This window comes from Harpia harpyja, chromosome Z (assembly GCF_026419915.1).
Source record: "Harpia harpyja isolate bHarHar1 chromosome Z, bHarHar1 primary haplotype, whole genome shotgun sequence".
Lineage (NCBI taxonomy): Eukaryota > Metazoa > Chordata > Aves > Accipitriformes > Accipitridae > Harpia > Harpia harpyja.
Window position 1 is genome coordinate 94,990,483 of NC_068969.1, and position 22,658 is coordinate 95,013,140.

At 39.7% G+C, this 22,658-nt stretch overlaps 1 protein-coding gene across 3 annotated transcripts in view; it reads right to left on the bottom strand.

Moving 5' to 3' along the window:
- Positions 1-5,271: 5,271 nt before the first annotated feature.
- ZSWIM6 (zinc finger SWIM-type containing 6) overlaps positions 5,272-22,658 on the bottom strand; it is a 111,886-nt gene continuing 94,499 nt past the window's right edge. For all 3 annotated transcript variants that reach the window (XM_052775656.1, XM_052775654.1, XM_052775657.1), the window contains 6 exons: positions 21,998-22,258; positions 18,570-18,705; positions 15,467-15,624; positions 14,752-14,915; positions 10,202-10,283; positions 5,272-7,879 (listed from right to left, as the gene is read on the bottom strand). In XM_052775656.1, coding sequence (XP_052631616.1) covers positions 7,017-7,879; positions 10,202-10,283; positions 14,752-14,915; positions 15,467-15,624; positions 18,570-18,705; positions 21,998-22,258 — 1,664 coding nt within the window. In that variant the 3' untranslated portion in view covers positions 5,272-7,016. The remainder of the gene's footprint in view (positions 7,880-10,201; positions 10,284-14,751; positions 14,916-15,466; positions 15,625-18,569; positions 18,706-21,997; positions 22,259-22,658) is intronic.

Below are 22,658 nucleotides of genomic sequence, written 5' to 3' on the forward strand. Positions count from 1 at the left end.
CAAGTACATTTGTTCCTTTCAGCAACAAGTTAGCAGGACAATCATGTCTTCCACTTTGGTGGTTATTCTGGGATATTTCTAGTTACCGTACTGATCTATGAAACATGTTTAAAGTGTCAATTAGAGACACAAAAGAAATCATGTTTTCTTCAGAAACCACGATTTCCACTCATCTAAGTGAACAACTGCTGTTAAGCATTATACAAATAGGATCTTGCTGGGAAAGCTTTTAATGTGATTTTCCTGTTGCAACCTTAGTCTCCTGAATTGGTTTGGTTGTGCTGCTGAGGCTTCCTTAACACGTAGGCAAGATGGCCCAAGCAAGGCCAACCTTTGTCCCAGACCCCTCGTTTTCAGAGGGGACAGAGAACGTCAGTGATACCATTTGTAATGCATCTAATAAGAGATGAGTTGCAGTCTGCCTGACTCGTTTCCCTGCACATTGGAAAAAGCTAGGCGATAAAGAAAGCATTACAAATAGTCATTGTGCTGTTTAATGAGATTCAGGTCATCTGGAACTGGATGCCACAAACCCAAAATGATTTTTCCTGCCCACTGACTGGGCAGAATTTGGCAGTACTTCTCTCACCACTGTTGTGCTTATAACTAACAGGCTTCCCAAAAGTGTCTGCCAAGATTAGCATTGATGTAATTCCAGCAAGTTCACCAGAGGAATATTTAGCTCTGTCCTTAATCACCCTCATCCTTTTTTTGACTTTCCAGAATCTGTCTACGAACAGTGATTTGCCTTTGCTTCCTGGGACACCAAACCAAGACTTCGCTGTGGTTGGACAAGCAATTCCAAGGTCAGAGTGGTGGAAAGGCAGACAGTCCTGGCTCTGCATGCCAGCTGTGGCTGCTGCCTTAGGTCTCGGCTTACCAGCCCCTACAGTGAGTATGACTGAACAGCTCACCCTTCTCATTCACTGCTCCACAGATACTTCCAACACCACGGACCACAATTACCAAGCAATAGCTCCATTGCTCATTTTACATCACCAGACCACAAACACATCATCTTCCAGGTAAGCATTTTTCCAAATACAAAGCTCTTGAAATTACATATACAAAAAAGACAAAGGCTAAAGAGGAAGAAAAGGAAAGTTTTAACAGTGAAATGCAGTTGGTACCAAACTTGGTAAAAGACTACTCACTGGCTGGCTCCTGGGGCAGTTCACGATGGTGGTACTTTCTAGTCATAATCGCTCTCTACAACAAAAGCTATAGAAATCTGTCAAGGTTGGTTTTAGGAGTAACTTGTGCTTTGTAACCAATACATGTTTATAGAAATCTTTGATCCTATGACCTTGCAGATGTCTGCAAACATAGCAGCTGATGTAGTTCTCTTTCTAAGGCAGGTTCTTTTTCTTGGAGCATAAAATGCTCTACTTTCTCTAACTAGAGAGATACTGATACTACCAGTAAGGACAGATCACAAACATTTCCGCTGAGAGCTATGTGCTATTTGATGCTGAAAGGCCAGGGTGTTAGCCGACGTAAGACTCTTGTCTTCCCACATGCAGTAGGGAGTGTACACTTCTATAGGGGAGGCAAATCTAGCAACCTCTTCTCTCAAGTAAAGCTATCCCTGACACTTCGTTGTCTCTCCAATTAAGAGTCTTACAAAGCTTTTCATCTCATATTCAGTGTAGGTTGTAACATGGTGTAATAGCCCTAAATCTATACTACTGGTTGCACTGTCACAAGGCAAGGGTTGGACATAACACTTCGTGGTTTGCGCTCCTTGCTTCCCCACTCATCCTTGCAAAAAGTATACTTTGAAGGGGACAAGCACTTAAAAGGATGGAAAATGTTTGTCTATGAACACTTTATCTCCAGCAAGAACTGCAGAGCAAGAGAATTCCTGAGGGTATCATACTTCCCAATTCTGTAAAGGTAACATATATTGCTATTTCTCCAAATTATATCCTGCATTAAAAGTGGATGAATTACCAGGACTTTTGCTTTTAAAGCAGAAATGGAAGGCTGGATGATTTTTCAGTAAAAATCTGTATTCTAATCAAATTGAAGGCATCTCAGTGAAATAAATTTACTTCTAGGGTAAATCCACTCTGTGGAACTACAAATCTAAATTGGCACAACTCAGAAAGCAAAATTTCCCCTCCATGTAAGCAGCATCCCAGTTTTGATGCATTTATGTTACTTATATTCACTTATATGAAAAACTTAATTGCTACTAGACAAACCTGAAAGAAAATTGTAGCTCCAACTAATTAGACAGAACATTAAAGCATTATTGAAAAGTGACTTTCACAGGCACTTCTGAAAGCTTGCAGCAGGCAACAATGGAAATACAGGTTTCCTGTAGAAGATAAATTTAATAATGCAAAGCACTCAGAATATCTTCTATCCCTAATAATACTAGGAAACCAATTTTACTTTTTGATAGTTAAAAAAAAAAAAAAAAAAAAAAGGAGTCCTCCAGAACTTCATCTCTACTGCAAGAACTGTTGCTTGGTCATCCAAAACACTGATTGCACCTATTAGGAGACGCACTGTCGTGAAAGAGCTTCATCTGTCCTACTAGACAACCACGGTGAAATACAGTCCCAGTCTTCTCGTTGCAGCTCTAGCCTCGGTGTATTACATGCAATATCTCTCAAACAATCTAACAAATTCCTTCTCATGCACATGCAATCCAGGTTTAGCTCTACTATCATAGCATTAAAAACAAAAGATTTTGAGAATAAGACATGAAGCACTCCAAGCAAAGTGGCCTTGGATTTCAGTTGCACCTTAAAGTCTGAGTCTCCCATGTGCACTTTTTTTTGTGCTGAGAAGTTGTGCAGTTTTCTCTAATGGGAAAACTGGACATGGAAATGAAGTGTTGAAACGCTAAAAAGCTAAATGAAAGTAATGTAATTTGGGTAACGAAAATATCTCTGGCTTTTGTTCTGGCAGAATCAATACAGGAAATCTGAAAACAAACTTAGGGGCAAAGTCAGTTTCTTGGGCTGTGCAACAGTCTCATAATACACAAATAATACCACATCTTTCAGGATTTCACTCAACTCACCGAAAGAACAAAGATTCAATGGTAGCCTACGTTATGGAAGAATTGTGCTCTGTTCCCTTCACTACTGAACAGCAATCCTGGATTTAAAAAAAATTGTCATTTAAAGGAGTGTTGAAAAGCACTCAAACACTTGGAGACAATGACAGTGGTGTTCAATTGTATATCTCAAATATCTGGCTCTGAAGACAAGATAAGGAATTCAACACCTATTTTGACTAGGTTTCCTTATGCTTCAGAATTAATTTCAATATGTAGTTTTAGAAATTATAGAAATATTTGATCAGTTTTCAGCAAGAGAGCCCTCAGGCTTTTTTATGGAATCCCATTCCTGGGTTCTTCCTACCTCCACAAAACATGAGCAGTACATACTTAGACATGTTTGCTAGAGAGACTGGCCAAGCCTGTTGGTCCTTAAGGGCTTTTAACATGGTGTGAACTGCAGTGCGCAGCACCACTGCCAACACAGAAGAGATTTTACTCAGTCATGAAAACAAACCAAATAAACTTCCATCAGTTCTGAAAGAAAAATAAGCCATTGTGCTCATCAAAAGCAGGTGGCAACCATCAGGATTGCATGTAATTCTAAAGCCTTGTCTTCAAATAGGCATCAGTTTTGCAATCTACATAATCCACGATATCCTTACTGCTGAATTATTTCTTAAGAGGCAACCCCCCTCCATGCAAAACCTATACAGAATGGAGTATCCCCCTTGTTCCTTACTGCCTATAAGAAAATTCAGCAGGATAATCTAGGACAAAGTAACGAAGCAAAAATGTAACGAGGATTCAATACTTGGAAGGGATAGAAGTTGGAGAAGCTGCAGAAGGTTAGTACTATTAGGTCAGGACAACTTAGCTGTTAGCAAGGCTTGGTAAAGATTTGTATTTTACATGACAAGTTGTACAAAGATTCAGACCTTTTCCTCCTTAATCTTCCAGTGATGCAAGCCTGTTAGAACTCATGATTACACTGGCATCTCTGAAAGTTGCTTGCTGCACGCTAATTCTCTTTTCAGCTGAAGATACTAAAAAAACCAAAGTGAAGGTGCTCAGATCATGTAGTCAAATATGGCATCATTTAACATTCCGAAGATGATAAAGATGCTGGTAAAGCAGAAAGGTCCTCTTCAATTTTCAACCATGCCATATCCCATTCTTCAGTGAGGGCTAGAAAACTCACACAACTCCAACACAGCAAGGGCTCCAAAAAAGCAGAAATGTTGGCTGTCAGCTGGTAAGGAAGAACTCCATGCTGGGTGGAATGAGCTGCATAGCTCAAAATACACACAATACTTTAGAAAAGCCAATCCAAGAACAGCAAGATCTGTCCTTGTATATATTGGTGTCACTCCTCCCAGTGGGACAGGGAGGGGAACTGGAAAAAAAGTAAAACTCATGAGTTGAGATAGGAAAGATTTAATAATGAAAGTAAAATAAAGTGTAATACTAACAATAATAATAAAATAATAATAGTAATGAAAAAGAATAATAATAAAAAAACAAAACCCAAGGAAAAAAACCAAGCGATGCACAATGCAACTGCTCACCACCTGCTGACCGATGCCCAAGCAGCAGTCCGCCCCTCCCAGCCAGCTCCCCCCAGTCTATATACCGAGCATGACATCCTATGGTATGGAATATCCCTTTGGCTAGTTCGAGTCAACTGTCCTGACCATGCTCCCTCCCAGTTTCTTGTGCACCTGCTCAGTCGGCAGAGCATGGGAAGCTGAAAAATCCTTAACCCAGGACAAGCACTACTTAGCAACAACTAAAACATCAGTGCATTATCAACATGATTCTCACACTAAATCCAAAACACAGCACTGTACCAGCTACTAAGAAAATTGTCCCAGCAGAAGTCAGGACAATCGGCAACACAGCTCAACTCTCATGGTCACCTAAACAATCCACTGAGTGGGAACATACTACCGCCCCACACCCCCTACCATTCTACCAGGGCAGTATGTCAAGGCTTACTGTTCGTTGTATAGACCACATCTCTTCAGTCACAGGCAGCGTTTAGTCCCTCCTCTGATACAAGGTCATCGTGCACCAGAAACTGTGAACACTGCCATTCCTCAGCAGATTTTTGAGGAACAAAACATTTCTGTTCTGGGTTTGGTGGGCATATTGCTTACCATCATAACACACCAAAGTTGCAAGCTGGGCATTTAAGATCTATGAACTCTGTACGCAATTCAACTCCAGTAACAGACACCATAAAGGAGGCAGAATCAACTTTCAAAAAACTAATTTTAATCAAAACAAAAAAATTGTTGATCATTAACAAGTTTATAAAACAGTGATTTAGTTACATAAATAAATTGATATCAGTGTATCAAATCTTAATTACTTTCAACTTCATGAGCATGTTTACATGGGTGATGAAGTACAACCTTTTTACCTATTATAATAAATAAAATGGAGAGCATGAAATAGTTTTTCTAAACAAAAATACCTACAAACATACCTCTAGCATGTTCTCTAATGAAGGGAACAAGAGACACTGGACAACTTTTGCACCAAAACATAAAAACTGCTTTAAAAAGCACAAGGATACAGAACCATCAGCTAAAGTAAAGACACTATACTGTAACCAAAGTTGGTATTTAATAATATAATGAACAGTTTGGTAGTTAGATCTCCAGTTTGGTTATTTTAAAGCATTAAGACAAGGCAAGATAGAAGGCTGCTTTTGTTTGAGTAATTCTAGAGAAAATAAAATATATTAAAAAAACAAACTGAGAAGTAGAACAGTCATACCTACACAACTTTCTGTCCTGCACAAAGTCAAAATACCTATGCAGAATATATATATATAATATATATATATGTTATTTGTGCACAAAGGTTAGCTTATTATTAGCTCACTGCAAAGGCGTAATGTATCATGTCAATCATTTTGGAAAACATTTTGCGTTTTGTGTCAAAAAGGATATTTCTTTAAGTCTTCTAGGCTAGGAGGCACAAACCCCAATTCTGGCATACTGTATTCTTAATGCTAAGGCTTGCTGCTCTGGCTGTGTATTTTTTGTTGTCCCTCTTTACTATAGTGCCTGTTACAAGCATGTGTGTATGTGTGTATACATATGTATGTATACACGGGTTGTATAAATATATATATATAAAATTTTCCCCAATAGGTATCAGTCCAACCATGCAATCCAAAAGGTGGCTCTGCATAGATGCCCAGCATATAGTTCACCACCTGAGCCAACCCTGAAGCAAGGCGCACTTTAGTCCTTCTGATAGGTTTTCTTTTTTGTTTAAAACCAAGCTACTGCAGCTTCAAGTATTTTGCATTACATAGATTTTTTTATAAATTAGTTAATGTTATATTTTTCAATATTCAGACATATACTATAATATATATACAGTACAATAAATGCTCTCATTCTTTTTTTAATTTTTTCGATAAATCCCTGAGAATGTATGTTGACAGTCGCTAAGTTTCCACATGCACAAGCATTGTGTGCCATGCTTCTGGATGAACAGCACTGCAAAGCCACGTGGTCAGCCTTTTAACTATTAGTATTTCATTTGTTGGTTTGTTTAAATATGCTGAAATGTAAGGATGAGTTACAAAGGAGTAAAGCTGAATCCATTCGAGGTACTTATCACAGGATGGAGGTGTTTTGTTTGGTTTTTAAAGCCATTGCAATATATGTTTGTTTTTGAGGCTGTGAACGTATACAGAAAGAACAGGAGAGCGATGTGGGCTTTTGCCACTTGACAACATATACTCAGTGTAAACCAAACCTTTTTTAACCTCTCTCTCATACAAAACAGAAAAAAGGAAAAAAAAAAATTAAACACACAAACTTTCACAACATGACAGTTTAGTTTGCAAACTCAATATAACTATACACATATAATACCGGTGTGGCTCTGTTTCTTTAAGTTAAAAAGGATACAAAGGCAGGCTCAAGTAAAAACAAACCACCCCCCCACCCCCCAACCCACCATTCACACATTTTCATCAACCAAACCGCTCACGAACCAGCATCATCAGTTTCTTTTTGCCTTTGTAGATTTGTTTTAGGTTATCAATAAACTGTGTAAACTGGATGTGACCATCATGAGCCATTAAGAAGGTCTCTCGGGCCTTGCTGAGGAACTCTATAAACTCACTATAGTGTCGCGGGCTGATGTGAGTGAGACGTGAATGAGTTGTGTTAATGTAGGCTCCGATCGTGGCATCTAAGAGTTGCCGTAAAGGGGCTTTGTCCAGTGACATGAGCTTACCAGAGTTCCTCCTTCCATGAAGTCCCACCATGCCAGGAGTGGTCAAAGTACACCTACGCAAAATGTCTGACAGTACTGTTGCACATTTGACACTTTTGACCACCAGAGGTATTATAGCTGCTAGCTCATTTTTCCCAAGGGAGTGGCTGAGCGCACATGCCCACAGAACGTCATTAATGGCAGGGTGTGTGTCCTGATTGTAACTCAGGTTGAGATGCGTCATGGCCAAAGTGGCCAGCTTGTAGGCCCGCATGGGGTAACCACGGTGCTCCATGTATCGTGCTATAGTAAAAAGCTGCGAGTAGCTCATGCCGGTTGTAGCAGCATCTAGAACGATTTGGTAAGCGGTCTCAAAAGCTATGTGATCTTTTTCACATAAGGTCAGTGCAGAGAGGGCACAGTTTTGAGGATCCTTCATGGCACACTGTAGAGCAAGCGTCCTAGCACTGCCAGCCAACTTCTCCTGCTGATGGCAGTCCAGATGCAGACGGACAATGGTGCTGTTGGACATCACTGTTGTAGCAACAATACTAGTGGCTTCTGTTGGAGTGAAAAGTGTAAACCAGTTTTGCATGATACTGTCCAGTGCATAAACACCTGGGGAGAAAAAGAAAGGATTAGCCACAACTGATAAAACCTAGCAGATTACAGACCTTCAGCAAGAGTTTACATTTCCAGCAAAGTCTAAGCATCCAAGGGGATGCTCTTCAGCAAGAAGGGCTAAACCAGATAGCATGGATGGAAAAGGACATTAAAACAAAGGCTACTGTGCAAACTGTAGCAATCATCGAAACGCAGAAAATAATAAAAAAAGCCTGCAAGATAAGCTTTAATCTCCTGGTGTGACAACTGAGCTGTTTTACTTGTTATTTAAGACAATTTGGATAACAAGTTCTGACTCATTTGGTCTCGTCACATCACTCAAAAGCAGCCCTCACACTGAACACTTTTAAAAGGCCATTTTAACTTGTTTTCTCACTGTGCAACTCAAGGCACAGTGCATGCACAAAAGAATATCAAGGTATGCTAAATGGCTTTCTTAATAGAACACCATGGCACACCTTAACAGAACACACTAAGCACACCTTAAAAAAAAAAAATCCTAACCCCCACCTCCTCCCAACAGGCTTTTCACATACATCTTGTGTCAAATTCATATGCACCTGAACGTCACGATCCTTATTAGGGAAATACTCTGAGCAATATGAACTACTGACTATTACCTGAAACAAGTATTTTCCTTAGTATCGCTTTATTCCTGGTGTGTGTGTGTGTTTGTGTGTGTGTTTGGCAGGGGAAAGAAGGGGGAAACAGTGACTAATGCGTTCCATAAATTGAACCTTATAGCCAACTAGAGTGCCTTATTATTGCTAGAGGCAGTTTACACACATCTGTGAGCCCACCTAAACCACACCCAGAGGTCCTAATTTTCTCTGTAGGACTCTGATGTTTCCTGTGTACCCCTTCACTCATATGCAACAATTCAGCATAGCCAGAGAACACCAGATCTTCATTTAAATGAACAGATTCCTTGCTTTACCATCTTGATTAAGTCTCAAAAGTACTTCATATGACATTATAGGTTCTTTATAGGATACTTCTATTAGTGTATGTAAACTAATTTAAAGCAGTATTAAAACCTGCATTTTATTTGCTGATATGCAGCTGCACAAAATAATACCAAGGCACTAATATCTGTAAGATAGCCTCAGCAATAATTATCTTAGCAAAGATAAAAAAGCAATAAAACAAGAGTATTGCATGAAAATTTGCAGACACAAACCACCTTCTGGCTGAGAGCATACAAAGGCAAGCTGTATTTTCCCATGCTACTGACACCATTAATTTCCCAGTTAAGCATAGAGCAAAGAATAAACTAATCCAGAGAATAAGCAGCAGCAATCCTCTGAAATTCTGAAACTCAAGAAACATGTATGCAATACAACCCAACTCAGATGTATGAAAAAGGAATACATACAGTAGGGAAACATGCCTTCTAGAAATACTTTTAGTGACAATTAAAACTGTTCCCTTATCAAAAGTACTTATATTGTCCCTATTACCACAGCTGTTGAATTTTTTTTTTTTTTTTTTTTACAGCTACACAGTTTTTAATGCACTCATTTTCACTTTCAGATTCTATATCCTCATTTTGCAGATGGTAAACTGGAATATAGAAGCTAAGGGACGTGTCCATCAAGACACACAGGAAATCTATGGCAAAGCCCAGAAATGAACAGAATGTCCTGCTGAGTGCACTATTCTCCCACTGCTGTCCTCCTCAAGTACAAGGCTGGGTCTGCTTCCACCTTACATGGTTAATGATGGATGCATTGGTATTTGGTTTGCTTTACAGTGCAGACGAGAGGCCTGCACAACATCATAGCCACACAACAAAGACGCATTACACTCTAAGCTTGGATTTACCCAGGGGCTCAAAAAACCCCCCTAACAATGAGAACCCCTTCATGAGATCCTGTCTGCCACACAGTCGAGGCATCCTCAGCATTTCATTCACCTGTTTTCTGGTTCCTTTTCCCACAGCTGACCAGGCAGCTCTCACTTGCTTTTCAGAGCCCCACCTGGCCTTTCAGAGCAAAGTTGTAGCACAATGCAGCAGCCCATGACCACAAGCCTTTTCTCTACTGCAGCCTGAAACCCAAACCCATCATGGAGGAGACAAGGGGAAATCTGGGTTATTTCCCATAGATTATGCACACCCCCACCTTCCAGGGGAAAGAAGTCACACTGCATTACTGAACTATTGTCTCACTTGGTCTGTGCCTAAAAAACCCTCTCATCATTACCATAATGTCTTCTCACCAAAGGAATTCTATAGATCAACAAAAGTGAGAGACTGGGTGTTGACAAGCAAGATCAAGCCCTCTAAGATCAGCTGACAAGCATCTCAGTACATACCTACTTCTGTTGCACACGTTACCAACCACCTCACCATTTCCCGCCGTCGCCAATTCAGTGTTGACAGCGTCATTCGCATTACCTATTAAAACAACACAAACAAAATACAAATTAATCCTATTGCAAACCAAGGCAATATACCAACAACTAGGGATTTTAAAGTTACTCAAATACACTAAGGTTCAAAACGGCAGCCTCTTGCCCTCTCCACTCTGTTACCTCTTTTTTAGCTGATGTGTCGAAAGATTTGAAAAATATGGCTCAGCTATCTTAGAATAGCATGCAGAGAGTAATTCCAACTGCAGATCCTTCAAGGCTAGAGAGAGACTGTTTTATCTGTGATGAAGAAAAAAACCCCACCCCACAAAAAAGCCCCTCCAACAACAAAAAAAGCCCAATCAATTACAAATTATTCAAATTAAATTATATCATGTCTCATCCCTCTATGCACAGTAGTCTTTAATGTGGAAACATGTCAACTCTTGTTGGGCAAACTAACCCCTTTAATTTTTCCCTCATGTGCATTTCTTTTCATTGACTTCAATAATATAGACAGGAGTTACTGTACTATGATTTGACTAGCTGCTTATTCTGCAAAGATATATATACAAATCCAGATATACCCAGGTATTATTAAGAAGTCCATAGTTACGATTTCTCTCTCTGAACAAGGAGTCCCTGCAAAGAATTTCTATCATAAAACTATCAGAATCCTAGAAAAAGGACTCTAAGCTTTGATTGTAGTGCCTATATTTTACATCACTTGCAGTTATTGCCTATGTTGTTTCTCAAAACATGGGCAAATACGTTTATTCAGTAAACCAAACACAGCACGGAAATTGCATGTAAAGTTTGCTTCAGCTACCTGGACAGACCCCACAGATCTAGACGAAGCAAGCAAGCATTTTTCCCCTTAGAGTATCAGTGATCATACTATAATACTACTATTAGTAGCAATTAAATAAAGAGCATAATATGTCAATCATAGAGCTCTCATCGATAATCTTCACATATTAAACTCAACAAATGCACTCACAAAACAGCTTGGAGTCAGCAGCATTTGTAAGAGGGTTCTCAAGTCATATCCTCTCCCAATCCTAAGGTGACTTCAAAGTGGCATGTAGCCCTCTATCATATTTGTTACTCCTGCCACCTCCTTTAGTCCTACACTGTAGACAGGATAATTAAGAAGATGGAAAGATTGCCAAGGAGCACAAATGCACAGATGATTTTTAAGAAGTCTCGTTATAAGCAACCATGAGTGGTTCCAAGCTGGCCTCCAAACATTCCCACCTTGAGACCCTGGTGAGTGGCTCTACATCACCCAAAGTAACAGGATAAGGCCAGCTTTGTTGGCTTCTGATATTGTGGTATCATTTTAACTAAACAGTAATCTAAGCGCTAGACTGGAGAATAGCAATTTGAAAGAAAGCAAACTGATCTGTAAGGAGCAACCCAAGCAATTTTACAATATGAAAATACGGCTACAGTAAATGATGGAATCAGCCTTTGCTTGAAGTCCTTCTGGAAGAAAAACATGCAGGCCCAAGACAAAATGCTTCGGAGTCCTATTATCTGTCCCATTCTGTCCATCAAAGGGAAGGTGTCTAGGTGACTTCCTGTATTGATGCACACACAAATTGAAGGCTAACACTCTTCCAATATCCATGACAAATTTTCAGCTTCCCCCAAGCAGAGGTGAATCCAAGAGAAAATACAGGGTTATGGACTGAATTCTGCTACTGGTGAGGGAGGGGATGTAAAAAAAACAGCCAGTGTGAATGACGACTTCTTTGAAAGTCTTCCCTGATGATTTCCCTCACCATGGTGGTCTGTAAAAGGATCAGCATTCACAAGAGCCTTCAGCATGTGTAGTAGGCATAATAATAGTCCCAGTGCAGACAGCCCTAACCCAAGAGCAAAAAACCAATACCATATCTAGTTTCTTGACATGGAAAAGTTTCTTGACAAACTATTCTGGAATTAGGTTCCTTTCATTTGATTAAACTGACAAGCTGAGAACAGCAAGAGAGGGGCCCTTTACTGATGATAAAAAACCCAAGGATTTCAAATAAAGCATGTATTGATGTCCTGACCAAGGCGGAGCTGAAGTTAATTCATACTGTAGCACATGTAGCCAAAGAACTATTTCACTTCTGCTCAATACATTCTTGAGCTACCTCTTCCTAAAAGGGAGTTCCACATCTGTCCAAGATCTATCCAAAATCTGTGCTATCAATTGAAGAGAGCTTCTCAACAAGTCAGGAAGTCTGAAAATGATGAGACGTCCCTGGGAATTACATAGCTCATCAGAAAGCCAAGCTCTCTTCCACACAGAATAACCTTGACTTTGTCTTGATGGATCTTTGTGAGAATTTCTTACAGCAGAACAGAAGATCTCACCACCCATAAGAGATACAAGAACTGGCCAACCATTAGCTCCTGCACCAAAGTGAAACCTCTTCATCATGCACATTGGCAGGAGGTTTATTTATGTAATTATTTATTCATTCATTCACAGGTTTTGGGGGAAAGGACACCACTTGCCAAATACACAGAGTGATCACCTGCACTAACATGTTCAGCAGCTCTGCCAGCAGTACCTGTTTACATGTGTGTGGTAATACTTACTTGCACTGATGTAGCATACAACGGGCAAACACGAGGAACAGAAGCCCCTCCTGCACCTGCAGATCTTACAGTGTCTGTGCCAGTAAGGTTCTGAAGGACAGAATACACCTGAGATGCTCCATGCCCATTTGGCCATGCTGATGACCTCTTTCCACAGCCAGTTTAAAAGCCTTCCCTCTGCTGAGTCACATAACACATGCTGCCATCGGAAATAGGGAGAAAGAACCCAGGAGTCTATACATTACTCCCAAATCTAGAACAATGTAAGAGGCTTTCTGTCAGAAATCCCAGTGACAGAGTTGTGAAATTGTTGGTGTTGTCTCCTCAGCCCAAACAGGCCAACTTGCCACTGCTGTAGCTGAGGCAGAACAGTGTACCTGTGAGGACACTGCTGTTTAGTTTACCACGTGAGGTGAGAAAGAGTTTTCTAGGGCACAAAAATGTCGCAAGTAGTCACATACTAGATAGTGAATACAGACAATCTAATTGCATTAAGTCAGGGGGCAGGGAAGGGGGAAGCATGTGTAGGCCACTAGAGACAGTGCTGACAGGTTTTTGCAGGAAAAGCGTTACTGTAGAAATCTACACAGCTGTGAGTTACTACCAGAAAACTGCTATGCATCTTTCTTCTGGAAAGGAAACTACCTTTAAGATTCTTAAAACACCCTCATAAGCTTGGGACAGGACAGTGGACAAGTTCTACACCAGTTTGTTCCAAACCCTGGGACTGAGGAGAAAGTATGGGTTCATGGTACTTCTTTCACTAGATCTCACTGAAGACATTCTGATTACACCATCAACCACAAAGTGGTATCCATGAATACGGTGATATCCAAAGTGTGCTGCTACCACTGAATGATACTGGGTGAATGCCTGAGGTGACACACAGGTCAGTCATAAGGATCTTTCTCTCTCAGGTAAACAAACATTTAAGGCAGAAACATACCAAGATGTGAAAAAAGAAGCAGATTTCCACAGCAACCTTGGGAATATGAAAGGCTAACAAAGCATACAGAATCTAAGCTTTCTGATTAAAGACTTTAGCTTCTAAACGTCTAGAATAGGCAAATAGTACCTTTCTTTGGCATGAGAAGCAACTGGAATAATATCCTTTCCCCAGAAGTCTTTGGAGCTTTGTTTACTGAAGCAAAGTAATAAATGGTTTTCTGATCTTTGCATGGTATTTTTGAAGAACTCCCTGAAGAGGGATGAAGAGATTTATTTTGGTTGAAATGAACTGTGTAAACTCCAAGATTGATCAGTGTCAGGCAATATTACTCCAGATACCTAAAACTTAGCTGTCTCCTTTCAGCTTGCAAAGTCGCTCCTAAGAGCCTGAAAACTGATCTCAGGTTCTTGTACACTTCAAGCTGAGTCCGATGCATCTGACTGTCCCAAAGCTTGTGGAGAACAGTATTTTGATGAAGGAAGTGAGAGGGGTCCTTTTAGCACAGTCTGCCTTAGAAACAGGTCGTTATGGTTAACCTTAGCTTTCTCTAGTAAGCCAACAAGCACTTACCAAATCTCATTTAAGGGAAAGGAAAGGAAGAAATGGTAAGAAACCCCTCAAGGGCATGCAGAAAATACAGTGCATTTCTGGCAAGCAGAATAATTTTGCTTTCAAGCCAGTCCTACATATACTCCTGAACCCATTGCACTGGTCTTCTCTCACCCCTGCACAGAAGAATGCCCTGCAGCCAGCGGCTCCCAGCTCTCTCTTCCACCTGAATGGCACAAAGGGGCTGCACAGACCCTTGGGTCTGTGTTTACCAGTCCATTGAACTCTGTCAGAAAACAGAATCTAAAAACTCCAGACAGAGCCCAAAAAGGGTATGGTCCTCAGTGCTTAAAAGCTATACCCAGCAACAGTGGGTCAAATTCCCTTCTTCTATTGTAACAATAGCGAACAAGGGAAATACCTGAAGGCCCAACTCCAGAGAAACTTTCAGAAGAGTGATGTCTGGCAAGCTGTCCATGAGTGTTGCTATTTTAAATGCATCCTGGGCAAGTTTGAAGATGTGTGATGAGGAGTGGATATTTTTCTGGATGGATTCTAACACTGTTTCCAGCCTCCGAACATCACCTGCAAGGTGTAAAAAGAAACACCAAAATGGAACAAGCTCCCAAAACATCCAGTTTGTTATAATTGAGCCTGAGCCATTGAGGCATTATAATTGAGCCAGCCCTTGCTATGCAATAGTACAATGTTTCAGTTACACACACTTTGTTTTCAGAAACCTTCCATAATTAAATCACATCTGAATGAAAGATACAAGACAGCACAACCTCCTTTAGTGCCTGATGGTGTTAGTACAGTACGTGGCCAAAAGTCATCCTGATGTGTGAATTTTAGAATCGATTCAACCACTCCTAGGTCTCAGAGTCTATGTTGTGTGTCAGAAGAACAAAGAGCTGTCTCAACAGCCTCAAATCAAGCTCATCTGGCTACCATCTAGCTAGCTTAACTACTTTGCTAGAAAATTGACAGGTTTAAGCCAGTTCAGTTTGTTGTACCCATTTCAAGCTCCTGACAGACTGCAATTTGGATTCCTAAACACAAGTTTTATAACCTGTTTACTCCATGCAATATTAAAAGCATACATTTAGTTGAGTACATAACTGACAGCAACGTACCTTTGGCTGCTGTTAGCATGGTCGATGCCAGCTCACACTGCTGGGATTCAATGTGACTTAGGGTGAACCAGCGGGGATACCGGTTTGGAACAACTGATGCAATGTGGTGCGGGCGGGATATGTCTCCCAAAGGAGCTGTAGATTCCAATACTAGCAACCTGAAATAAGGAAGAAACCCTCTTTCGTTAAATCATTATTACATTAGGTTACTCATAAGCAAAACTAAAGCCGCAAGAACACTTGACCTTGTTTATGAATTGTGCCTTTTTGGTTACAAAAAGAAAGACTGGAAAACCACTTCTCTTCTTGGGGAATCTTAGAAGTCCATTTGCCAAACTTCCCTACATCAGTGGGCATCTGCAGGAATTCACAGGACAATGAAGCCACCCATTAGCCAAGGCAGCAGAGAGTTTCTGCATCATGTATAAAGCTGAAGCTTTTCTCCCTGCCTTGTTTCAGTCTTTGAACCACAGCCCTCAAGCAAGGAAAGTGGAGAAGTTCTCCACTGTACTGAGAGCATGTAAATATTTTTCAATATTTGGAACATACTTTCTTCACTTACAAATGTTCAAAGTAAGGGATAGGGATATTCAACAAGTCATTCAGATTTTGACCTTGCAATAAATTCAGACATGAATTTTGTCCAAAAAGGACACTTTACTGTTCAAATATGACTACTTTTTAAAGTCATTAAACTTTAGCCTACCAACATTTTATAATGTACCATAATCTGATGTTAGGGTCCCAAACAGCAGTGACAGAGGAAGTTTCTTTTAAAGTTACTTTTCAGACTCCATTTTCTAATCCTGAAGCAAAAATTTGAGTATGTCAATCTACAACAGTCTTATTCACCTTAGAAAATCCAAATTAATGTGTTTGTTGACTCAACTGATGGCACTTATAATACACTAGATACAATCAGTACACTAGATACTACATAAATGTCAATGCAAAAAGTAGGAGTGAACAAAAATAGGCATTTTTATTAAATACAATTAAGCATAGTTTCAGGACATGAATGTTTAGTAAGACATCAAATGACAGTAATAAGACTATGTCCAGAAGAAAAGCCTTTCAGGTGCTTAGCTTCTTGATCAGGGTTAAGATCCGAGTTCTGTTTCTAGCAGCTTTCATATGCAAGTGAATTTCTAGCAGGAAGTCATCTGGGAGGACAACGGAAACTGGATCTCTTTTGTCAATAAAACTGCAACTACTGAATATTGAAAACCCAATGTGTTGTGATTTTCTGTGATAAAATATTTCTTATGGAATAAGCTCATTTAAACATAAGTTGCAATTTCTTGCACTTAAATAAATACCTAAGTTCTTTAAGTAACTGGAGTGCATGTCTTGTTTTTGCAGTAACATAGTTTTAAGTTCCATCAGTTTTCTGTACCTTCCTGAAGCATGTGAGAGTGTCTTTAAGAATTCCCTGAGAAAGGCTAATTTTGAATATATGGGAAAGTATCTGGAAGGCACATACAAATACAACACACCACGTAAATAACTATCAGCAGGTTATATTAACATTTTCAGATACATGTATGTGCGTGATATAAAAAAAAAAAAAAGACTTCCCTGTTGATTTGTATCAAGAGTGAAATCTCTTCCTTAGTACCAGTGAGACACCTCTTTATATAGCTTTATATACATAAAAATAAAACAAATATAAATTCTTCAGCTGATTTTTTCCAAGCATAGAGAGAGGGCAGGGGGGAGAGATGGATTATCAGATGGTTTCAATAAACCATAAAAATCCCAACTACCTAAAGCAAAAAGTGATTATTAGGTTATGAGTAACAGTAAATCGACAAAGAGCATGGAAGACAGACACTGTTTTGGGGAAATCTTTTGTCACTTTGAATTTCATTGCCAGCTTCTATGTTCTTTTGCTGTGAAAAGAAATGCTGTTGTGAATTGGTGGCTTTCATGCAATTTTGGCAAGATTAGGGAACATCAGAACAAGCACAAGCAGATTTAGCATTCTTCACTTCCCTGCTGTCCCCCTCCCCCGCCTTCAAACATCAATTATTTAGCTAGGTTTTAGCAAAGCTACCTTGTGATTAAACATCACCATTAAAGTCTGGCTCCCAAAGCCTGGGTAAAATTCAGGCTTAACAAGGGATGAGCCAAACATTCAAGTTCAGATTCCAAGTGAGCAGTCAACTAGGTCACTGCAGAGCCACATTCTCCAAGGCTCTGCTCCCTATGTTTCAGTACTGCAAGCAGAGAACTGTAGACAGAAGTGACCGTCAAGGATAGCACAACCCTATCCTTGCAGACCTGAGGTGTATGCATGAAAGGCTTTATGGTCTCAGCTTCCATCGATTTCATACTGAGTGTTCCACACACTAAAATAGCATTCAAAAAATGAAACGGCAACAGATGATTTTGAATACAGAGAGGTAAAATACTCCAGAGCTGCCATCATGGGTCATTGACCCGTGCAGACGCTGAACACTCTGAGAAACGTCTTTTTCCTTATTACTGAAGACAAATGGGATGCAAGTAAGACACTTTGTTGTCGTATGACATACTCCATTTAAATCCCAACATTCACCCACATGTGGGCAAGACTGCTTTGTTATGAAGCACAAGAAAAAAGTTCTGGCTCAGACCATGCCATATGGTTTCAAATCTACCATTGAGAGTTAGTTTGTAAAGCAGGCCAGTGGAACAAATAGTCCTACCAAACAGGCTAAGCAGCAGATGATGCTGAGACTGCTGGTGAGATGCCTCTTCCCTCATTTCCTTGCCAATACCATCACACACACACACAACCACATGGGTGAGAGAACTCACGTGCTAAAGCTGTTGTTGTTTAACACAAAACCACTTCTCCCAAGAGCGGGATTCTATTAGAATTTGTAATGGAAACTGCTGCTTTACAGTTGTAGATAAACACTAATTGTACATTTATAAATGATTATACTGTAGCTACTACAGACACCAATTGCTTTTACAGATGACAGAACCAAAATAATTTCTCCTCAAAGGGAAGAATGCTTCTTTTAGAAAAAAAGACTAGGTCTTGATTACCAAGCTTCCTCCCCTTTTCCCAACTGCTGCCTGTGCTCTCTCTAGACGACTCATGAATACATACCGCATGGCTCTCAGTGCAGTTTTGTATGCCAATTCAGCATCATGAGGTAGGAGAGAGGTGAAGAGATACTTGGCAAATGTGTGCATTGGAACGCTCTCTCGATGGATGACTTCGCCTAAACCACTATATGGTCCAGCTGCGGGAAAGAGAAAGAGAATGTCAGTCTTTACATACTGCTAAAACCCAACTTCTGGACCTTTAAAAACATCCACTATACCTTCAGTTAGAATTGGTATTCAGAGACAAAGTTTGCTGTACAAAAGGTAGTTATATTGCTGTTTTCTGTGAAATATATTACGCATATATCACATATATACAGTGTATTACAAGTATATTAAATACCATATATTCTTTGAGACAACAAGACAGACTGCAAATTGTATAGTAGTAAGCACACTACCAGTGCATATACAGATGACAGAATGGTTCCAGTGCTCCACGGGGCTCATTCAGCAAGCCTATGGTATGCAAAAGTAGCAAGTGATAATCCTAGCTTTGCCTCCACGAAGGCACATGAATCCCTATGCACTCTGTTAGTGCATGACTGCTTTATAACAAATCCACCAGAAAACAAAAAGAAAAGAAAAAAAAAAAAAAAGAAGAGTGGTTACAGTGGAAAAATGCATATCTTTAATTGAAGTTACATGACCAATCACCACAGCAGCACCTGATCCCTATTAATGTCTCACCTGACATTAGGCATTTAAATAACCCTTTGGTCTGCACTTGGTCTCCAGAGAAGACTAAGTCAGATCTTGCACCAAAGCTGGTTTTGTTAGTCCATTATAGCCACATGATCTTAAAAATTGTATTTGTTGTGGGAAAACTATTCCAATTGTTGGGGCAACAGATTTTGCTCACACTCAGCGCAGCCAGCATAGTATTTCAACTTCATAACAGCAGTGTCAGGATTGACAACAACAACAAAGTTAAATGCAACTATTTCCTTGCCAAGTTCTGAATGTTCACAGTGCATATGAATCCCATTTTTACATTTTCCCTGCAACCTTAAGACTGTTATTGCTGTTAATAGGAAAACGGTGTCAAACGGTTTTTTACTTCAGTGACTACAGGTTCTGGCATTAAAAGTTGCAAGATACAGAGTAAGAATCTTACATTAAGTATTATTGGACTATTATTGCACAGATAGCAGCCAGCAGTCCTAGAAGTTACTACTACTTCTTCTACTAGAGACTCCAAACCACCACACTTGGATGGATGGATGAAGCAGCACACTTCTTCACTGCAGAGTCACGTGTCATTTAAACTGCTTCCAGCAGCAATTCAAACTAACGTGGCTGACTCTACACTGAAGCAGATGAGGAGAGCAGACGAGGAGAAACAGCCAAGCTGTTTCAGCAATGTTTTCCTGACTGATGCCTTAGCACAACATGCAAAGATAAAAATCACTAGGCATGAAAAAATTCTGAGCTTCATAGGTAGGCATTTCTGAAGACTGGGGCTGATTAGAAAGGAAATGTCAATGAAGATTTGGTAGGTGACAGTGTGTCTCAATCATTTAAAATGAAGTCGAAAGCCATTCAAAACTAGCTGGTATTGCTTCAATGAAAGAAGCCATTTCATCTATGTTTGTCAGTTGGTGGTCGAGTCAGAAACTCAGTTAGGACACAAAGAATACATGACAAAGCATTTATATGAAAATATATTCTGCCATTAACTTAGCAGTCAAGCAAAAAAATTAGAACAGCTCTTGCAAAACAGCCTTACATTCTGCTTTCCCACACACTGAAAGGGAAAGCTACAGCTTTAGCTTTTTTTTTTTTTAGCTTAGTTTACAGCTTTAGCTACATACAGCACACATTAATCTGCATTAACAGCACAGAAATCAGCTTAATATTGGATTAAGCTTTCTTTATTATATCTACAGGACTTTAACTATAAAAACACAATTGATATGATTAGCATCCTAAATCACTGCAGAGTTTTTCCTCCATGTGAGCTGGCAGTTTCTGCCTATCCTGGAGTAAACTGAAGCAATTGCAGGAAAGCCAGATTTCTCAGCACACAGTAATGCAAGACCATTGTTGCACACTGCTCACCACTGCAATTTTGTAGGTAGTTATATTAGCAGATTTCCTGCTACGATCACTTGTTTACTACCCTAGGAAAACATTAAAAGAATTTCAGTGATCAAAGTAGTAAACTAGAATGATCAGAAAACACTTCAGAGAAATCCTGCCTTTTCCTCATTAAGCGTCCCTACCAGTAAACAGATGCAGGAAATTGATTTTATAATCCATAGGATCCCTGTATGGTAGTTAACAGCTGGATCCAGCGAGCAGCTGTTCTTGTCCAAAGGCCACAAAGCAGCAGTGCAGTCACAACACCATAAAGAAAACTCTCTCCATGCTATGGCTTCTCTGCAGTTTCAAATGGCACCATCAGTAGGTACCAAAGTCTTTAATGATATGGGCAAACCCAGTGACTCAAAGCTGAGAGCCCTAAACAACATAATGCACCTCTTCCATTTAAAAAGGAAGTTTTAAAAGACAAATGTCTTAAAGCAAAACCTGACTGCTGTGTAAGAGTCTTCACAACCTACCTTGAGCAGTACCACACTCTTCACCATCCCTTGAGCAAGCACTCAAAACCTGGACCATGCCTTTGCCTAATTGGTTCCTGTACAGTTTTTTCTTCCATTTAAGAAACAAATAACCAGAAAGACAACCTCAGAACCCATGAGACTACTCTCTGAACATGAGGCTTAAGTGCTACATGTTAAGCCTTTTTAAAAGCTAAGGCAAAAGTATGCACTTTTTTGTACAGATTTTATTGCAACACACTGGCTAATTCCCAAACACAAATTGTTTGTCTTGGTCAAAATTTAGTCACAAGAGCAGGCCTTAGGCTTCAATATTTGGCCACATACTTCAATTTTCACATATGATACAAACTTCAAAGGCAAGCCATTTTCCTAATTGCTACAAATAAAATGTTACATTTCTGTCACAGCAATCCTAAGTGAATTTTCTGAGCTCTTCACTTGGGAAGAGAGGTAAAAATCTTCATACATTTACAAAGCTGCCAGTCCCTCTTTCAGGATACAAGGAACACTTATGATTTTGCTACCTGAGAACTGATGATAACTGATGTCTATATTATTCAATGGTAAGCCTGGGTTGTATAATCAGGATACTGAGATTATGACAAGCAACAAATCTAAAGAACAAAATGTAATCAAAATTAAAACGAAAGGCTTATAGGTCAATAGAAGCCTTATCTCTATAGTCATGTGATATCTGAAATATGTTTGATTTTCACAACAGATTGGAAACAAAATTTTGCTGGAGTTCTACATCAAAAAACCATCTGAAGTATGTAAGGCAGTTTCCACAGGAATAGAAGTTCTGTGTGCTTGTGTAAGCGAAGACAGTTTAAAGAAGCAGTTAGCATCTGTATTGAGCTACCTTCTAATAGGAAGACTGCTTGTTTTCGAAAAATCTTCACCAGAGTATCATCCAATTCAATTTCCTGTAGCTTAGAAATGAGCTGCTCCTCATTTCGACAAACTTTCTCTTGTGCATACAAGCCATCTGGCATTATTCGTTGCTGTCCCAGCCCTATCAATGCTACTTCCACAGCCAGCGTTAAATAAGATTCCCCTTCTTCTAAGAACTTGTGTGCAGGCAGGTGCTGGTACTCCAGAGATTTGCATTGCCCCATGTTCTCTGTAAGGGATGACACAGAAAGAAAAACACATCAGCAAATCATTCTAACCCATAATCTGCCTACAATGTCACAAACAAATGCTTCCTCTCTTAGCATTACTTTATTTTTTTAAGGGTCTAAATTACTAGCACACCCTCAAAAGCCAATGATTCAATCTAAAATATCCCATCCAATTCCACATGGCAGAAATACACAGAATGATTAGGTTTTAAATTGCCCACTCAAGTAAAAACAAAAGTTTTCATTTTTAAACTGCATGATTAGGGAAAGGCAGTTTCTCCAGCTTTGTGTTAATGGGGCAAAAATTGGAAGATCCATTTCAATTTTTTTTCCCCCACCCATTTCTATATCTCCTTAAAGCACTGATGTGTAAGAGGAAGGCAAAGGTGCTTATACAAC